Below are 21000 nucleotides of genomic sequence, written 5' to 3'. Positions count from 1 at the left end.
GATAAATACTTTTTGATAATATATTAAGTACAAAGTGGACGAGTGAATCAAACAATTCAATTATATTGTTAATATTCATTAACAATAATTTAAGTACTATAGTTTCCTTGCCTTATATATAATATTAGATATATATTATATACTGTTATTAATTGAGGTTTTTTTTGGGGGGGAGATTTTGAAGAAATAAATTTAATCAATTTTCACAATTTAGATTGCTTCCAACAAAAACCTACTTTAACTTTCGTTTACAGTTATTACAGCCTACATTACAACTTCCTCTGCATTATCAACAGAAAGGCCATAGTGTTTATTACATATTAGAATTGCGTTATTAATAGTCACTCATTTTCATATGTTAAAACTGCTTTAAACTATAAGATAATAATTCCGATAAAGACATGATACATTAAGTTTTCCTGGAGATATTTTCAAATGAGGTTTCGTTAAGTGTAAACATTATTTTCGATATTTAGTTTACATGATTAAAAAGTTTTGAATATACTCGAATATTTAATAATCGGTTAATGTTTAATCTTTTATTGATACTAACTTTGTATCTATCAGGAAATAAACAAATTCCTTTTGCGAGGCTCGATTGATTTTTGGAAATGCGCTTGCGTTCGTTCAAATGTTTTCCTCTGATCTGGACCAATGAAGATGCAGCGTCGCCGTTTCATCCTCTTGTTGCGCAACTGCACAGCATCCTGAATGGACCTGATCTCGTGAGAAAAAAACATCCCCCAATCCGCACCACATCATAATAGCTCCCAGAAGCAAACCATGAAGATTTTCTTCGAATTGACCACCTTGCTGATAATCATCACTCTGATCAAATGTGAGTATTATGCTTCGCGTACTATTGTCGTAATTTAATTAATATTTCGAAAAACGTAACGCCAACGAACGAAAAAATAAAAAAAACAACAACTAAATTGAAAACATAAAAGGTAGCAGGAATTCGACGAGGAAACAGATCGATGAAGATTATTATTCGAATTACGATTACGAGCTGCCTCTCACCAACCTCAACAACGGTAGTGGTAGCGAAAGCGGGATCAGCAGCAGCAATGACAACGGCAATTCTCGTATCTCGTTGAGACCGGAGTCGCTGATTCTTCCTGTACCGGAGAATCCTGATTCCAGGTACACCATAGACATCCTTCCGGAGATCGATTTACCGGACGACTCTCTGGCCGACTCCGATTTAAGGGATCATGATTTTATGGACAACCTCATGTACATTTACTACGGATCACACAACAAAGCAGGGACGAACTATGGCTCGGAAATCATCATCATCGGTTCCGTCCTGAGTTGCGCCGCTCAACTGCTCACCATCTTCATTGTCCTTCTGCGGAAGAACCTACACGGAAACAAGAAGGACATCAACTGTACGTTCCTTCAATTCATGATCTCGCTATGTTTCTCAAACCTACTCTTCATGCTCGGAATCTACGTAAGTAAATGCAACAACTGATTATTGCGATTATTTTTCGTTTTTTAAACTCACGTCGACAACAGTCCACCAAGAACGAGTTAAAATGCCAAATCATCGGTTTGACTCTGCACTACATGCATCTACTGACTGCCTTTTGGATCTTCACATTCTCCTACTACATCTACAAGAGAAACTGCCACAATACACCAGTACCTAGGACCAAAATATTGTACAGCTTAACCTACTGCATTCCTTTGGTTGTAACTGTGGTTTCGTTCGCGCTTTTACCAAAGAGTTTTGAGACTAAGAAGTTTTGCTTCATTTCGGTGGAAAGAGGGATGATCGTCAACTACATGCTACCAGTCTTCCTGCTTATCATGCTTACCACTGCGTACTCTCTAACCGGCGTCGGGAACATCAATATAGAACTCTCCAAACTAGAATTCACCAGTTCTGCAGAATCGCTGAACGTTATTAAAGCTGAATTGGATCTTGAAAGAAGGATGCCTGATTGCATGGATGGAGAGATCATCATTCTAAAAGAATCCAAAACATGCCTAATAAGTCTTTGCTTACTACAGTCCATTTACAACATCGTCTGGTTCATTGCAGTTGTAGCTTTGGAGAATGATGACAAGAGCAACAACATGGCCATCGCATACTCCATAACATCTTGCCTGATGGTAAATCATATCTTAATCTATTTATATTTATCCACTAATCACGTATTTTCACTTAGAATTGGTACATCTTTGCCAGATCAAAGAGTTTTCTACCCAACATCCCCAATAATCATATGCAACTCGAGGAGAACATAATGAATCCGGAAAAGCTGATGGCAACGAATACGGTGATGGTTTCGAGGCGCGGTTCAAGCGATGACATTCCACTTCTGATCACATCCGAAACGGAAATGCGTGAGATCTCCCGAAGCGACCACATCAGTACCATAACTATTTAAATTATTATTTCTTGAAAATCTAAGATATACAAAAAAGAAATATATATATGTATCATCGTGAGTTTTAGTGACGACGAAGACAAGTCGGACATCGGCCTATAACAGTATTATATAGTTTGTAAGTGAACCCCAATGATTTTGGCTTGCTAGCAACTACGGAGATAGAAATCAAACATCTATTGGATTCATATGAAAATAAGACATAATAAGTAAGATGATTTTAGATTTAAACATAGAGTAACCCTTTAATGGCATAAGTAAGTTAATATATTTATGAAAAAATAAGAAAATTAAAAAAGGCATTAACTGTTAATGTCTTGAATTGACCTCGACTTTCGGTCTTTAGTAAATTTGTAAAATATTTGTACTATATATATAAAATTTATATTGCGTTGTATTATATCTACTTTAACAATTTAGCAAATTTGTTTTTCTCGCATATTAATATTTTATATTTTCTAATGCTTTTATGTATTATATTAGAATATAGAACATATAATTATTACATTGATAATTGATAAAATATATTAAAATTATCTCTTGCAGAAGATTTAATTTTGAAACCCATCTTTAAATTAATTCGTTAATTTTCTCCATACAAAAAGTTAAGTATGTAAAAATATACATTATATTATTGAATAATATTCTTCAACTTTTATTCATTTGATTGATTCATAGGTTTTATTGTTGTTGCATTATTTTAACAAGATATGATTCAGAAGCTTAGATAATAGTAGTTTCTTTGTCTTTTTATACACAAACAATGTTATGACACTTAGTTTAACACTCATTATTAATGAAATGCATAATTCATTTGATTATCTATACATAAATTTCTAAATAATTGGATTTAGTGGGTTTAGGTGTACAGTAAACAAAGGATTGTAATATAAAAAAAATGTTTTTATTAGTCAGTCCCTGGCTAAAACGTCTAAACATTAAATCACATACGGAGTAAATTCCATTAATATTTCTTTTCATCTCTCGAGATTAACAAGAAGTCAACAATACTGTGCGTTCGCTACGTCTAAATATACACATATATACTTTGGTATTACTTAAGTCGGGGTAGGGAGAGAAACAGAGAGATTGATCGGAGATGATTTGAAGGAGGAAGAGGGAAATGAGGACGAATTAGAGGTTACGTGTTGGAGATGACCGTGGGATTGAGAGAGTCCGTGTGCACTTTGGAGTAGGTGTAGGTGTATCTGCTTGCCCAGTGGAGGTAGACGTACCAGAGGGAGAGAACGGATCCGATGAAATTCGCGGCGCAAGAGAAGATCAGCAGCAGCACGAAGAAGCTGTTCAGCTCGTTGCACAGGAGGTCGAGGTAATGGTAAGTTCGGGAGACGAAGGGAATCGGTGAGGTTCCGTTTGCCACGTGGCACAGGCACGACTCGTTCTGTTCGAGCATCGGCACGCAATCCATTCTCGATAAGCTGACGATGTGGATGATGGCGAATGCAGATGAAATCATGCACGCCGTTCCAGCTATTGTACTTAATGATATACTCACAACCTGCAACAACAAATACACACATGCAATCAATGATAACTCAACTTGAACGTTTAAAAGACAATGACGATACAACGTACCTTTAAAGAGTACACTGATGATCCGTTCTTCATACCTGGATATTCCTTTCGACAGCAACAAAGCAGAACAGTTGCGGTCGCACTCGCCAGCAGCAGCTGAAAATAAACAATTTCATACAATCTACATTACAAATACAAACTCCAAAATATATTTAAAAAATAATCAAAAATAAAATCAATTAATTATACGTACTTTCCGAAAACAAGTTAAAAATAAAATCGCTACAGATGAAAGGTAAATTGTTGGAAGCAATTAAATGCAAACAAGTTTAAATGATGAGAAGGCTATCCAATAACAGAAATATTCTTATTGAAGTATTTATATTTCCTCTATAAATCTACACAAAAGTAAATATAATATTTAGTAGGTGTTACTTATTAAAAATTATATTCATTTATCATTTTGTAGGAAAACCTTAGTACAGATCAAAGGTTTTAAAAAAATGCTAAATACAATTTAAGAGAAGTTATTATGGAATTTCTTTAAACGACTTAAAAACAACTTTTCATTTTTATTTTCGTTTAAGGAAATTCCATAGACAGTCAGCAATTTGTAATATTATATTTTTAAGTTTTTTTTTAAACATGATTTGTATCTTATGTTTTCGAACGTCATCGAAAGTCGAATAAAAATATTCGTTATAATTAATTATAAACGTGTTTCATTAATGAATATATAATTATAGTTAATGATAATTTAATAAATAATTACATTTATAAAATTAAAATTTGAATTAAACGATAATATTTACTCATTTATTTATATTCGTCATTTATTTATTTTTCACTTCTGCTGATTTAATTAATTAAATATGGTAGAAAATTATTGTTGCTATTTAAATAAAGTTTGTGATATTTAAGTTCGAATGTAACTCGAATTACAACAAAAATAATTGTAATTCGTTTGTAATCAAAATACGAATCGTGCATAGCACTATTTATTTAATTCATTAAAATTCTATGAACGTCTATATCCGATGATTCATGACAAATAACAAAACATTAAAAACAAAAAAAAAGTACACAGCAAAGCATGAAGTTAATTGAAAAAGCTTACCGGAATGCCACTCCAAAACGGATTATCCCTGACTTTGATGTTCGGCGTCCAGAGGAAAAGCCAGAAGGAGATGAAGCAGATGGCCAATCCTATCAGGTTCTGCAGACCGATCAGGCCTTTGGCCAGTTTATGGAACCTCATCACCGGCGGCTGATGCTTAGTGGGCACTGGAGCAAAACAAAAGAACAAATAATAAGTATCTCCCGGGAAACTATAGTTACGCAATAATAACAGTGGAAGCGCGGCTAATTTCACCGAGAAAATGTGATTTCCAAGCAGGAAAAGAAAACGACAACAGCAGCAGCGGCAGCTGGCTGAGCGATTGTGTAAATACAATGATGCTGTTTTCCTCGGATCGGGAGGGAAAAGAACAAAACAAACATGATCCATGTGTCCGCGACCCGTTTCCAAAGCAACGGGTAACAATTGAAAATAGCATTACTTTATTTCCTGTCGAAACGGGAATTGAAATTGGGAAATCTAAGCACGTTCGCTTTATTTCAATCAGCGTTTTCGTGTCGAATGTACACCTACTTTTCGATGATACCATCCTCGCTACTTATAGCAGAAATCGATCAATTTACGTTGATTTAATAATTGCACTCTGCGCGCACTTTGTCCTGGCAATTAGTCGATTCGCTCGTCGACTAACGATGATTTTGTTCCAGGAAGACATTAGAGATCTCGTCGATCGGTTCATCATAATTATGATGAACGCAAATTCATCTGACGTCCAACAACGAATGTCTCCGACTCTCGAGTTCGAAGTTTCCACTCGATCGAATGGCAAGGAGGTATTAAAAGGAAACCGAATCGCTCGATTAAATTCCACCTTGATAGTCTGACCCCGCTCTTAATCCGAATTCTTTCGACGCGATTAAACCACCGACACCGCTCAAACTGTCTCAAATTTATAGAGTTGCTATGGTTACAAAACAACTTAATTATCCTGAGCCAACTATGGAATAGATACATTTTGTTTATATTTGGCATGTAAAACCAAAAAAAAAACTATTTACTTTTCCAAAAAGTCAAATTAAGTTCCAGTGACTTGAATATGTGAGACAAGAGTTACCAGTAAACAATTAATTAATTACACAAAAAATTAACGTAAACTCGTGATTTATTCACTAGATAAAAGGAAATGAAAGCAGACATCTGTTTAATATAATTTTCATATCAAGTGATCATTTTTGTTTAGAAAAATCTGAAACTAAAAATATTTTAATTAGTTAAGCGGACTGTCCAATATGTATTATATAACGCATATTAAAAGTGTCCGTCTCTATTAACTAAACCTGTATTTACAGGTTATTTATTTATTTATTTTTTTTTGCTTATTAAGAATTCTAAGGCGCTCACATAATCGTTGCCCTTGGAACGGAATTTCTGAAAAAAAGAAGGTAATTTAATATGCATATTAAATATACGTTTGAGTATTTAAAAAAAAAATCGATGTTTTTCTAATTTATGTAACACATTTCGGGTTTCGTGTTAACGGTAATTGTATTTCGTTATATTGAATGAACACTACTTCTTAAATATGCAAATCAAAGTTTAACCTGTAGAGAATTAAAATTAGTATGCACTTAAGACTCTTGTAGATTTGTCTACATATAAAATGCTTAGGGTTTAAAAACAAGTGATTTCAGATATAAACTCATTTCTCGATAACTGTTAATGCCACAATCAATGTAGTAGATGCAAAGTGAAGTAGAAACTATAAAGAAAATAACAGTTATACGCTTATACTTCAATCTCTTGTAGAATTATTGTAAAACACTGATGAAATTCTACAGTGAACTTAGATTTAGTGTTATTTTCTGGTTAACCACAAATACAAAAGTTCTTGTAGAATTTGTCATGAATACATTTTATCATATTTTTCAAAAAGTATAAAGAATATTATACTTGTATCTCTTTTAATTTTTTTTGCTAAACCGCTTACAAAATTGACACTTTTTTGACGTTTAGAATTCAATTATTTTAATTCCAAACGTCAAAAAAGTGTCATATCTTAATGACACTACAGATGCTACAATCTATATTCAATAGTATAAAGCTAAAACTATTCGAAATAAAACTAGTATAAAATCATATTAGAATTTCTTCTTCATTTCTTGTTAAACTTGATATTGATTTTTTAAATTGCAAACTCGTAAAAAAAGTAATGTTTTTAACGAAATTCTCAAGAACTGCGGATACCACAAACGATATTGAATATGCAGATAAAAGTTAAGACTATAGGGAATAAAATTAATGCATCTTCCTGCCTCTTTCGTGCATTGAATAAAATCCTGATTAAAGGAAATAGCCACTTAACGAAATCGCTAACATCGAAAATATCAATTAAAATCACGTTTTGCGTAATCTTATTTTAAATTATAAATTACGCAAATTACTTTATTTAATTATCCAAAAATCTTATTGGATTTGCTTAATTTTAATCAAACAAAACGATCTACAAAATAGATTAATTGCATGTTCTCACACAAAAATATATGTGTAAAAAAAATTAGTTAGTTAATACAAAAATTGAAATGAAATCTTTGTGTGAATGTAACAAAGCAATTTCGTAACAGTTCTGTTTTTTTTTTTGCTCATTGCACAGAAATGATTGTCGCCGCATGAAATGTGCTTTTTTTCGCAACTTAGTTTACTATAATTTCGCAATTACAGACACACGCGGATCATACGCTACATTTGCGTTTCATTGATAATTACCGAGACCAGAAAAATCTAGTTTTTTTTTTATTATTTAATTTCAATTCTCCTTTCAATTGCAATAATGCCAAGGCCCATAAATTTATTAATTTCGTTATTAAAATATTATAATTACGTGTTCAAGGTGATAGTTTCTAATTTTCTCTCACTCTCACTTTCGTTTTCTTTACTCTTAATATCTCTCTTTCTAGCATGTCGAGAAGTGTGTTTGTGTTTCTCAAAATTTGTATGTAACGTTTCGAACTGTGATTGCTTTTGCAGCAAACAATCTTCGGAACAGTCAGCAAACAGAAATTTCGAGAGGAAGAGACGATTATCATCTTTTTCGCATTTTATCTTCAAACGCATTGTTTACAAATAGAAGAGGCGGACGTGAAGGCATGCTTCTTTATCATCGCTGCAAAAGGAGAGGTCCTCCTCGAGAGATCCATATCTTGAAATCCTATACTTTCTGTTTACACATCGTGCTTTTAATTTCTTTCTTTAAAAAAAAAGTGTTTAAACGATATATAAACACTGGATGATAGATGGATTTTGGCAGAGTCAACCCATAAATAATAAAATCTTCTTCCTCGGTTCGAAACAACCGTTTGAGCAGTTGATTTACGTCTCTGTAATTAGCAATTATTCATGCGAAATTCATTCCAAAATCGCATTTTACTTGCACCGTTTATTTTTACAAGAACTCTATCGGTTTTCTCTCAATCTTCTTCGAATCGCACCTCGAAAGTATCCATTAAAGTATGAACACTTTGAACTATTCAATTATTTCCATCCAATTCACATTATTCATTCTTACAATAATAATTATATTTTACAGTGTTTGCAAAATTTCTCTTCCAACTTTAGTAGTGTAATTTGACAAAATTTTTAATAACAAACTTTAAAAAAAGACATTTTTACGGAGTATTTATGTAATGTAATACTAACTAATTTACCTAAACTTTCTGTGCACATCTTCAACAATATTTTCTGCACATTTCTTGTGTTATTACTTTCAATATCTTTATGATTATTGTCAGTTCAGTGACTGAACATTGCTTATTTTACATCTTTTCAAAAAAAAAACACCCCAAACAAAAAAACATCTGGAGTCGTTAAATCGGGGCGACGGAAAGAGTATTCACGTCATCACGTTTCAAAATAAATCTGCATTATTCAAAACTGTAAAAGAAGCGTTTTTACAGTTGAATAATCAAATTTCTTCTTCGAATATTACCATTTTCTTATAGCTTTTACGTAGATTGATTTTCATTCAGCTTATCGACTTATTACAAAATAGTAACGTTACTTTTATGACATTTATGTATTATGTATAAAAAATGTTAATTTTTAGTTTAACTAAAAAATATAATACATTTGCTTATTACATTTATTTGTTGAAACTTATCAAAACTGAAGAAGCAATAAGTAAATATTTTAAGGCGTCACAACTTTTGCTGATATGACTAAAGTTTCTGCAATAATCTCAACTGAACGTTTACGCAAAGATTAAAGACTGATTTATCTAGAATACTTAACTCTGTCGCGATTACAAATGTCAAATAATAATAAAGTCAACTAAAACTGCCAATTATTGTTAATTTTATATAAATACGATAAGTAAATAAACGAGTGAGGTTGACACGATGCGATTTTGTTCATAATAATAAACATATGCATATCGAATTTTGCTTCTATAAATAGTAAATGAATGAAAGAATGGAATAAGTCATTTGATTCAAGTTCTTAGACAAACAAATTAGTAATTACTAATTATATAAAGAAAGCATTTACGTTTACATGGTATAAATATTATAGTTTGAATGTTCAAATGTAAGTTTACCATTCAAACAAAGAAATTAAATACATTATGAAACGTTTACAGATCAAAATAGATGTCTTAACTCTTCATAAATGGAAGATAATTGTATTGTGATTATTGCCTTATTTATCTAAGACTAGAAGATCAATTAGTTATCTAGTTAGACTAAACATTAAAGAGTTTGCATTGAAATATATTTATGTAAATTGCGTATATATAGAAACAATTTTGCTTAAACAACAATGATTATTATTGTTGAATGTAGAATAAGTACGAATGCTTCAGGTTCATATTGATAATAAATTATGGTGCATTTACGTTCGTATAGTATAGATATTTTCGTTAGATAGTTCAAATTCATGGACATATGCTAATGACCACAGATAGGGGGCCCACACATAGTAGCACAGGTAAATGAATATTAATTAGAGTTTTCACTTAGACACGTTCCCTGGTAACGACGATAAAACAAAAACATTTTATCCTCCCGGTTTCAAGAATGTCCGAAGTGGGACGAAAACAAAACAAAAACGATTCGACCGCGTTTCATTTGTTTCCTAGTTCATCGTCGTTCATCATTGAAAACAACCGGAAGTGCAGCGTGCAATTCGCGTCATTTGGAAATACGGACATACAAATATATTCATTTAATACATAAATGTGAAACAAAACAAAAATGGGTCATTAAAAACTAAGTCAGCTTTCATTTGTTTCCGTGTATGTCGTTCGCATGTTGCGAACCGGAAGTTTGAATTCATTTGTAGGTAAAAATTATGTTGATTACGATGATAATGGAACAGAAATTGACAATGCGGAGGGAGAGTACAAAGAGATTTTCTTGGGAATCCGTCCGACGACCAGATGTCGACGATACCTTGTGCAATTGTAGTAATTGTTGCACTTTGGAATTGTTTCCTTTTATTATTTTTGTTTTGTTTTGCGTTTGTGAATAGGATTTTCCGTGGCATTGATTGCGCGTCCGGTTCAATTATCTGCTTTCGCGACGGTCGGTGATGGATGGATGCATGAAGGTTGATTCAGTCTGTTAGTCATCATCATGATGATCATCGTTCGTTCGTTCGTTTATTTAGCTACCTGCGCCCGTTTTATGCATGACAACAATCCTGCTGTGTCGAAGGCTATTCCTGGTGGGCGCGTGTCTACCGGCGATGCTCTTCGCCGCGATGTTCTGCGGAACGGTGGTGAGGAGGGCGATGGTCTGCGTGGGACTCTTCGCTCTCGCGTACCCCAGGAGTTCGTTCCTCAGGTGGTCGTACTTGTCGTTCTCGTAGGTGCCGTACAACGCGTTGTTGTTGACAACCTCCTGCTGATTACCACAGTTGTCATAGTAACTATCCGGTCTAGTCGTCATCGTAGTAGTAATTGTTTTTCGATCACACAGCACCCTAATACACCAACACTTCTTCTCGCTTATTTCGCGCGGAATTCCCCCGATTCAAAGACTAAAACGCAACAGCAGCTGCCAGAGGCACGACACACGCAACTGACTCGACTTTTGAAAAGTTCGTGGTGCGTGGTACCTGCCCCACCACCAACACTCTTTGTTGCTTTTCTCCTCACCAAACGCACTGCTGCAGACTACCACCTCTTCTTCTACCACCTCCTCCTCTTATATTTCTTGATGCTGTTGTACTTGTTGATGTTCAGGTATTTGCCGTGTTTGCGTTCCTTCTTCTACTCCTTCTTTTCAATCCACCCATTTCATTGTCATGACCACTAGCTGTTTGTTGCTGTAGCAACAGGCAAACCGAAACCCTGGACGTCGCTGGATACAGGCAACAGCACCTGGGCCCCCATCGATTTCTCATTCTTCTTGTTCTTCTTCTGCTCCAACGTCGGCCGCACAGACACAATTACCTTTCCTACAACACGTTTAGACCGGTTCCATAGACATTATTATAATACCGGGACGTTCCTTTCAATCGGCTACACTTTTTTTTATCAACACAATGCACCTTTATAGATTATACTTATGACATAGAACCTTACTGTATGTTTTTATAAACAGTCGTAAATCAAATATTTCTGGATGCAAAATCTGAAGTTCCACAAGGATCTACAGTGTCCTACACTTCTCTGGACATTCATTGATAAAACACCAGCTGCATTGAATTACTATTTCACTAAAAGTTTTCCAAAATCTTCCATTTGTATAATCGTTAAGCGAGGTTCCACTGTATTTCAGTTTTAATAAATTTTCAACATGGACTTAATCTGTGGTTTTCAGTATTGACATTTAACAATGTTTTTTACTAGGAAAAAATACTTTGTGTAATAACATATTAACAGTCAATACTTGCAAATTACAAATATTTTATATACATTTAGTATTGTATATTTAAACTAGATTTACAGTGATGATTAGTATTTAACTTGAAGTTAATTTGAAACACTTGATGGACCGTTTCGTAAACGATTGCACATTTATGGGTCTTGGCTTTGGTCAAATAAACCCAGTTTTATTATTGTTATTGTTGTTGTGCATATAATGTGCGACCGGAGATTGCTCCAATGAAATTTTATATAAACAGCAACGTTAACCTGCGAATAAAACGATTCGCACGTCGACCGACGTATTAAAATTACTTAGCAACAGTTCTCGGAATCGTAAATTTATTATTTTAGTGCGAAACCATTCTCCAACGAAGCATTACTTTTTTACGGTGCAATTATTTTAATCGACAAGATGTTACCATCAACTGCATCATCTTTATTATTAACAATTTTATAGATTATATATTTATAACATTCATTGCTTTCTGACACATAAATTACATGAATCATTATGTAATTTGTGTCAAAATATGACAATTTAAGTGTCACAGTTTTGAATTGTTATTAATCTTTCTTTTGTTTTATTTTGTATTGGATGTCAAAATATGATGTTTATTTACAAAAACATAATCGAATTAAATGATGGCATCATAAAACAGTTTTGCTGCATTTCGATATTAATAATTTTCTTAATCTTTCTGCAATTAATTTTAGTGGTCAAAACTGTTACCTTGAAAGTGCGCATTCGATACATAAGCAAGTACATAAGTTGGTATGTACATGTGTGTGCATATTATTTCCATATAATTACATGCACGTTGCCTCAAATGAATGTTCATTTCGCTACACGCCGTTAATACTCAAAAGTTTGCGCATCGAGCATCCTAATTATTTAAAAATTGCAATCGAAAAACAAACAACAATTAAACAAAACGTTGATATTCAATCATTTCCCACGACGTCAAATATAAAAACAATCCGTTCGTTCGCAACGAAGAAATGTTATGTAAATACTTTGATGTTGTTATTGTTACACAAACAGCGAAACGATAAACCTAACGCGATGCTGCGAAATAAAGGCAAGAAATATTTATACGTAGTTTATACACAAAGCGATGATGATTCATTATTGCGGATAGCGAAAGTTTGCTTGTGGGAACTCGCACAGGTAAAAAGAGGAGGAGGAGGAAAAAATAAAACTAACATAAACGAAGAAGCGAATGAATAAAAAAACCAACAATAACAACGCACGAGGAAATTTCAACGCACGCTTGGATAATCCCGTTGTTAAAGGCTTTAAGAAGGTCATTCTGCTCGGCGCGCTTAAATACGCTCTGCGCACATGATAAACTTTCGGAAAGAACCTTTTTTTCTTACAGACGGTTCTTCTTCGCTACCTGTTGGAAAAATTAACCCATTTCGAATATCTTCAAATATGTCGAACAATCCAATTGCATTCTGATATCATAATATATTATAATTATTTATTTGATTTTCTTCACTTGTTATATATCACTTTATATAGAAATATATATACTTTAAGTGATTTTACAACATCTAATGAAGATTTATTACAAGTAATAAAAGATATTTTATTGGTTTTTCAATAATACAAATCTTCTAAGTGACAGTGATTTGTGAAAATACCACAGTTGTCATGGAGACACACATAATATTTACACTATTCTATACTTGTCAAGTGTTTGTGAAGTATAGGATTATTTGTTTCGTTTTATTTTTTTTTTAATTTTTGTAAACATTGTTACGACCACTTAATATTATGTAATATAATTTAAATTAAAGGCTTGGTAACTTTACACATTACTTGACAAGTATTGAATGTGTTCAAGTAATAAAATATGTATATACAGTGAATGAATAAAATAGAAATTTCCCATTAGATAAGAGATGGTAAGAGACATAAACAAACTTTCCGTTTGGCGCGTCTCCAGACATCCCTAACAGACGTTCTTGGAAGTCTGGCTAGACCAGAATTCTTTCTTTCTCCCTTTTCCCCGGCGCTTCTTGTTAATTCTATCGATTTCTATGTAAAACGAACCTCTGTAGAACTGGTAGAAGTAGTCGATGTGCAAGTAATTAGCTGCATCCGATCGTTGCTTCTTCTTCCCGTTTCTTCCATGTTGATTTGTTGCGCAGCAATTGGCGATGATTGCGGCGTCCCTTGCCATGCCCAACCAAGCTCGCACCTTTAATTCCGGATCAATTAAAGTCAACTAAAGCGAAACCGAAACAGAATGGCCGAGATGAACAAAACCGAAACGGCGCGTTCCGTATTTTTAGCTCTGCTTCTCTTCGGCCGAAACGAAATTAGCGGACCACTTGTGAACACGGATGTAAGTGAATGTTCAGAGGATAATACGCACACACGCACAAGTGTATATATATAGATCGGATGCTTGAACAGACGAATCCTTGTATTTCTGTCGGTCATCTGGATTGGGGTGGGTGATTCAGTGGTCATCATAAAAACGAATGGTTTATTACGTTTTTCATTTATTTGTTTTATCCTTCTTCTCACAGTCGTATAGTCTTTTCTTTTTGCGAAACTCGATAAATACGAAAATCTAATCACAGCAAATTACACATTAAGTTTATTTAAAAAAAAGAAAACATCTTTCTTAAGTACGAATATTGTAAACGTAAGAAAAGAAACTGCTTCGGGCAATCAATAAGGCACCTTTCAAGTTAATTAAATAGTTGTATAATAATGTATGTATGTATATCTATATAAGTAAATAGTAGTAATAAATCGTTTCTTTGTATATCATATAAATTGGCTTAAAATGGTATATATTTATGTATATTTATAAAAAGGGAATGAATTCGGGTAGATTAAGTATTATTTAAGGGTTAGCACGTTAATTGTTCAATTAAAATACTGTTTGCAGTTAGTGTATGGTCGAGGTGGGGCTACTCGAATCGAGATTGCTGATAATCTCCTCCTGCAGCAGCAACTTCATCTCGTCCTTGGCCTTCTTTCCAGACTTGTGCTTTTTCCTATTCAGCACTCCATCCTCCTCGTCCATCATCCGTATGATCTGCGTCTGATCGCACTGGTCTATCGGCGCCACGGAAATATCGCGAACAGCTCTGAATTTACCGCAGTTATTCAGATGCTCGTTCTCCAAACGGAAGAAGTTCCACACGAAACGACGGAAGACTTCGAGAGGCGCCAGTATGGAAGTCATTAAATCTCCGCTCACGAACTTGTTCTCGGTTAAATAGAAGCTCAATCCCCACGCGAATCTCAGCACCAAATCGATCATGATGGCAAAATAGTAGAAGAAAGTTGACGAATACACGATCTCCTCTCTGAGGAACCTATTCTCTCCTGCCGATTTATCGAATAGGCCCCAATCCATCTTGATGTCCCACGTGTACGCGTAACAGGAACTTATAAAGCTCGCTGCTATCCAAAGGTAAAGGAACGGATTGTCCATCGGGTCTTCGTACTGATCTGCAACACATAACAACAAAATCATCAAATTCATCCATTTTATAAATACGGAAAAATGACTGACCGTTATAAAATGCCCGCAACGTGGCGAAAATTACGGAGAAAAATGTGCTTGAATATTTGCCCGCGTTCACCAAATGCGGAAACGCCTCTTTACTGTCCCTGTAACGGCGCAAGCACTGCGCGAAACGGATCCAAGCCGGAATGCAGTTCACTATCGGTCTTATTATGAAATTCTTCTCCTGGCACTGCCCTAAATCTGCACAAACAGAGCACACGAATCAATACATTACGGTCCACTATCTTGCACACAAATACCATTAATAGAATAGACAACACGACGAAGATTCTCAACAAATAATATACAAGAATATAAAATAATAATACTTGAGTTTCTAAATTTAAGAGTATTTAAAATTAACTATAATTTGCAGCTAAAAATCCACAATAAAATCCTAAAGTAATATATGAACAATAGAAAGTTTCAGATAATAATAGAAGAATATAATTATATAACAACATTATCGTAACAAATTGAGAATGATATTATTTCTATATTTTGCATAGATAAAAAAAATGTTGTCACGTACCTCCAGCCTCCAACCAGTTGCCGTTGCTGAAGTAGAAGCAGAGCAGGAATTGGAAATCTAGCAATGCTGCGACCAAACTATTCAATTGATCGGCCAGCCAGAAATCGGCGAAATTGACGTGGAAGAATGGTGCTCCGATCATGCGGACCTAATAAATCTATGTAATACTAATGTTAGCACCTAACGCCTGATATTAACTTACGCATATCTTGAGGAACCAGTAACGCGCGTCGTATCTGAACACTTTCAGTGGATTGACTAAGAACAAGAGCATGATCACCGTCAAGCTGAGCGGATTCACGTACGGCGGGATGCTGAGAGAAGAGCTGTATAGGAAGCTCAGTATGCTCAGCGTCCAGACGACGCCAAAAATTGCCGCCAATTCCATCAGGTCTTGCTCGGAGAGGTGATTTCTCGGATCAAGCTCGAAGATGAGTACGTGGTTCACGCCGCTCGACCTCCAACCGTACACGTTCACGCCCATGAGGAAGAGGAATTCGATGATCAGAAGTGGACCACGATAAAGGCGGAAAGCTATCTTTAAATTCTCGCTCGTACCCTCATGGAAAATCGCTAAAAGAAAAAACAGAAATTATTATTATTATTCAGACATAATAATTAAGTAATTAAGCAAAAACAACTCGTTTTGGTGATTAGAAAATTGTGTATATTTTGTGTAAATTTACTCAATAAGATTATAATGTTCTAATTGTATAATTACCTGAAAGTACGACTGCTATAAGGAGCACGATGAAGGATCCCGAAAACAGTCCAACTTTGAACGTGGTCCACGGAGATCTTTGCTCTCCCAACGGAGGCACCCTCAGCCTCTTCATGGCCTTTTGCCTATCCCCTGACTCCAACGAACTAATAAAGGTGTTCTCGGTGTGGGTGATCAATTTATCTATGTCTTTGTTCGTGTAAAAATGAGAGATTTCGACGCACTCGGCATGCCATTTGGCACCCATGTCGACTGAAAATAACTAAAATAGTAGATGCGATTAAAGACAACGTCAAACGATATGCAAACAAGTAACACCTTGTCATGTTTCTTGAGGATCTTCCTGAAGCCGGTGTGATTGAGCGACTGGTAATTCTGGAGGAGAATGAGGCTGAGGTAGAACTCGCTGAAGGCCGTCTTGAACTCTTGGATCTTCCTCGGCGGAATTGCCGGTTTCTTGGTGACGGGTTGGTCGCTGTTGTGGTGCGACTTCGGCCGATGTCTGGCCTCCGCCAAGGACGTCTTCAGCTCGGTGTTGAGTGTGGCGAATTTACGTGTGGCTTCGGCCAATTTCTCAGCGTAGAACGTGTTGATCTTCTTCAGCTCCTTGTCGCAGTAGTGGAAGAAGTGCTCATCAAAGCTATGATAATGACGGTTCAAAATTTCCGGGTCTACGCTCTCCGAGCATGGCGCCTCCTCCACGGCCACATACAGCATCGCCTTCATCTCCTGCAGAATGAAAAAAATAAAATATAATTTATATTTCACAGAACAACCAAAAGAACCGCTTTCGCGGTCCCTATGCGTACTAAACATCGGGATCAAGACAGCATTTGCCCTTTTGCTCTACGTGGAAGAAGTGGAGAGCTTTTAGTGGGTAGGAATCCCGCAGTACCACTACTAATGCAAGGATTCCTGTCTTCTCAAAAAAGAAACAAAAATAAAAAAATACGTTAAGTTAGGTTTTCCATGTCAAAACCTTTGAATTTTCACTTTAATAATAATACAAACTTTTATTATATCAGTTATACTATTTTCAAATGTTTTAAGTATATATCACTATAAATATGTCAATATAGTGAATGTTTACATTTACTAATCAATTTGCACATACTAAATTGCTGAATATACTGGCAAGCTATAAAATTTAACATATTATTAACAGAGTCACACATGTTCTGATACCTCATTTAAACAAGTGTGTTAATGTAAATGATCACTTTTGCTAGCAAATATTCAATTAATAAATAAAAACTATCAAAATATTTAATCGAAAACTACTATACTTACTAAATATATTTGCCAAAAATCTCTAGAAATAAATTTCAAAATTTCTCTATAACATATAAATATATAAATTGCGTATGTATGCATCTCAATGTACTTACAGTGGAACCTCGCTTAACGAGTTTAATCTGTACCAAAATTTTCGGAATTTTACTCGTATAGTGTAACATATTCAAAACATACACATAATATGTGTACAATATGTTTTAAAAATGATGTAGCAGGCGCGCAATCCGGGACTTCTCTTCTCATCATCGCTCGTTAAGCAAGTCTTTTTTCTTACAATTCATACTCGTTATGTGAGGTGCTCGTTAAGCGAGGTTCCACTGTATTTAATTTCGCGCACTTCTAACATTATATACTAGAAATACCGATATAGAAAAGCATACTTTGTTTGCGCAGAGTGAAGCGTATCTGCCAACTTCATAATACATTTTTTCTATTATTCGTACCTATTTATTCTAGACCGCAGACGTCATGAAATTTACTCTATTTATTTGTTTCTTCTTTCTCTTTTCTCATCATCATTATCATCATTTACAAATTTCACAGGAATCTGGCAGAAACAGACAATATAAAAAATAAATAAAATGTCCCCTCGCATTATTCCCATTAGAGAGGCAAGAGTTAATCGTTAATCCCATTAACACCCAAGCCTTTGCCAAACACAGATAAAATCACATGAACGAACACCTGCTGTCGTCACTGCATTAAATTACTTCATCATGTCCATACCGTGAGAGAAAAAAAAAACATTGAAGGAATGAAGAAAAACATAGCGAACGTACAAAATCTGATCAAAAATGATTACTTGCTAGGGGAGCAATTCGAGCGTACTTTTCACGGGTATAATGGATTCATTAAGTGCTGGAAGCCTTGAGAAATGTAGATTGGCGTGGAGATGCGTAAAAAGAAAGAAAAACAAAATAGAAATACATCTGGTATTCAGTGCATTTGAATAATTGAATTCACTCGAGGAAATAAAAGATGTATATACTAATTTGATAGAATTCTTAAACGTATTATTTTAATATGAGAAATTATTAAAATATTTTAACTTTATCAATTTGGTTTTATTTAAAACATAAAATTAAACTACTAAAAATTAACGAATAATTTCGTTAATTTTCACAAAATTACGAATGACCGCTGAATATGCAAATTTGAACTTGCATAGTTTTCATAATTAGTGCTAAATTCTATAATTGTTTGACTTTGTTGCAAGTGCTGCAATATTAAAAACCGCCATGCTAAATAATTAATTATTTTTACTGAATTGGCATTGAAAAATACTTAAATAAAAACACTAGAAATGTAGGTAATTTTTAAGATTCCGACGAAATTGTCCATCGTTCTTTTTAGCAGTGCGTTTTATCAATATTTACTTAAAATATATGTTGAATGAATATTTATATAAATGTAAAAGTTAAATATTTTCGCAATCCTTCTAATTTAGTTTTTCATACAATAATATAAGTTGTAGAAAATGCAACAGAAATGTAATTCGGATTAAATCTATTTCTATAATACGAAGTAAACGCAAATGAGAAATAACATATTAGTAACTGTTGTTAGGTAGTTCACATAATACTTGTTACTCTTTTAAATTGTGATGTCCTGACGTCACCAAAATACAAAATTACTTAGGTTTATGTAAAAATGTGTTATTCGAAATTTGATAAATAATCTATAAACATTACTTTGAAATAGAAACATTCTGAGGAAACTACTCCAATCAATAACATTATTACGCAACGTATTTTGTATATAATTAAAAGGAAAAATATTGCAACAGAATTAGTATATATATATCAAATTTAGCATGCATTTAAGTTATTGATATAACTTTGATTTGATCTATTTGATTTAGACTGTATTCTAGGAAGTCCTCGATGTAGGGGTTTGTTGAACCTTATATGCACTTGTTGATCAAATCGTATTTCCCGCCACAACGATCATATGATTAAGGCCATCAATGGTCAGTCATTTCTTACTCGAAATACGCAACAAAGCACACATAACCAAGAAGTGCGTATGGGGTGCGCTGCAGCGTCGTGCAGAAACGAGTGCTATTTTCGTCGGACAGAACGAACACATAAACAAACAAAATACCTCGTAGTTTATGTACTGCTTTCTCCATTCCGGAGTGATGTGCGCTGATAGATGTTCGGCAAACTTCATTGTTATTAACTAGCGTTCAGTTGATGGATCACGGGGAGCAGCACTCGCGTCCCATTCAGCAACATACAAAAAAACCGCACGCAATCCGGGGTTCTTCGTCTTGTAGTAACAATTTTTTGGATGTACGGATGATACGAGAACGGCTCAGTTCCGTTCCTCTTGCGATACTGAGCGCAGAACAAGCGGTTCTCCGACGTCCATCGTCCCTCCGCGCTCTGGGGAAATCCTTTATCTATTGGCCCCCCGTCGCACGCTCTGATATAACTTGACTACGAAAAGCAAAACAAATAATTGAATGAATAAGCACGAATAAAGACGGTCGCACAACGATCGCACGAAACTAATTGGATGCGATCGCTTTCGGCGCTGCATGAGGAGTAATTGATTAGCGCAAATGCGCTCACCTAATTATAGTATACAGACTTAGGGAGTATTTGCCACCGAGGCAAACATATTTGCGCAATTTGCTACAACGATAAACACGACTAAACCAATATTTGGAACGCGGCCCTTTCTTCCTTCCATCGTCGCTCCAACAATTTATGACCATTGCTACCATGATTATTTACATCTCTCTATTCTTATATTGTGCACAATAAATCAACGACGAAAAAAATAATATTTGCAGACGAAAGTTTCGTTTGCACAACGATTTACAACCTAATTACGAAATCAGAAAACAAGAGCAAACAATTATTGAAATAGACCTCATTCAGATTTAGGTGACAGATTTCCTAAACTTAGGCAACTCAATATACGCAAAGTAAACTATTAAATAAAATTCATAAATTACTCTAATTACCTTCTAAATAAGCCGAATTCGTCAAATCCAAAGAAATCATTATGTTCTTTTGCAATTCTAAAC

General features: G+C 34.6%; 3 protein-coding genes across 8 annotated transcripts; 1 reads left to right on the top strand and 2 right to left on the bottom strand.

Moving 5' to 3' along the window:
• Positions 1 to 675: 675 nt before the first annotated feature.
• Positions 676 to 2735, top strand: LOC108563740 (adhesion G protein-coupled receptor E4-like). Of its 2 annotated transcripts, none has more exons than XM_017922496.1 (4): positions 676 to 838; positions 951 to 1459; positions 1525 to 2124; positions 2181 to 2735. In XM_017922496.1, exons 1-4 carry the CDS (start codon positions 784 to 786, stop codon positions 2400 to 2402), a joined length of 1386 nt encoding a protein of 461 aa, XP_017777985.1. In that variant the 5' UTR covers positions 676 to 783; the 3' UTR covers positions 2403 to 2735. The 2 variants fall into 2 exon arrangements, with proteins under 2 accessions (XP_017777985.1, XP_017777986.1); XM_017922497.1 differs by having other exon boundaries at positions 757 to 838; positions 1147 to 1459.
• A 549-nt stretch (positions 2736 to 3284) lies between these two features.
• Positions 3285 to 14113, bottom strand: LOC108563760. Of its 3 annotated transcripts, XM_017922523.1 has the most exons (5): positions 10679 to 11114; positions 6418 to 6444; positions 5056 to 5222; positions 3999 to 4094; positions 3285 to 3921 (listed from the first exon to the last, which is right to left on the bottom strand). In XM_017922523.1, the coding sequence occupies exons 1-5, from the start codon at positions 10953 to 10955 to the stop codon at positions 3544 to 3546; spliced, it is 945 nt and encodes a 314-aa protein (XP_017778012.1). In that variant the 5' UTR covers positions 10956 to 11114; the 3' UTR covers positions 3285 to 3543. The 3 variants fall into 3 exon arrangements, with proteins under 3 accessions (XP_017778012.1, XP_017778014.1, XP_017778013.1); XM_017922525.1 differs by lacking the exons at positions 6418 to 6444; positions 10679 to 11114 and adding an exon at positions 13938 to 14113; XM_017922524.1 differs by lacking the exon at positions 6418 to 6444 and having other exon boundaries at positions 10679 to 11110.
• A 261-nt stretch (positions 14114 to 14374) lies between these two features.
• LOC108563758 (xenotropic and polytropic retrovirus receptor 1) lies at positions 14375 to 20988 on the bottom strand. Of its 3 annotated transcripts, none has more exons than XM_017922519.1 (7): positions 20938 to 20988; positions 16986 to 17396; positions 16668 to 16929; positions 16149 to 16519; positions 15947 to 16094; positions 15421 to 15615; positions 14375 to 15356 (listed from the first exon to the last, which is right to left on the bottom strand). In XM_017922519.1, exons 2-7 carry the CDS (start codon positions 17391 to 17393, stop codon positions 14788 to 14790), a joined length of 1953 nt encoding a protein of 650 aa, XP_017778008.1. In that variant the 5' UTR covers positions 17394 to 17396; positions 20938 to 20988; the 3' UTR covers positions 14375 to 14787. The 3 variants fall into 3 exon arrangements, with proteins under 3 accessions (XP_017778008.1, XP_017778009.1, XP_017778007.1); XM_017922520.1 differs by lacking the exon at positions 20938 to 20988 and adding an exon at positions 17477 to 17513; XM_017922518.1 differs by lacking the exon at positions 20938 to 20988 and adding an exon at positions 20067 to 20807 and having other exon boundaries at positions 14376 to 15356.
• Positions 20989 to 21000: the final 12 nt, after the last annotated feature.

The sequence above is a fragment of the Nicrophorus vespilloides genome, unplaced genomic scaffold (assembly GCF_001412225.1).
Source record: "Nicrophorus vespilloides isolate i.1.1-1 unplaced genomic scaffold, Nicve_v1.0, whole genome shotgun sequence".
Lineage (NCBI taxonomy): Eukaryota > Metazoa > Arthropoda > Insecta > Coleoptera > Silphidae > Nicrophorus > Nicrophorus vespilloides.
Note: the sequence above shows the minus strand (reverse complement) of the source record. Positions and strands in the feature narration are given on the sequence as shown.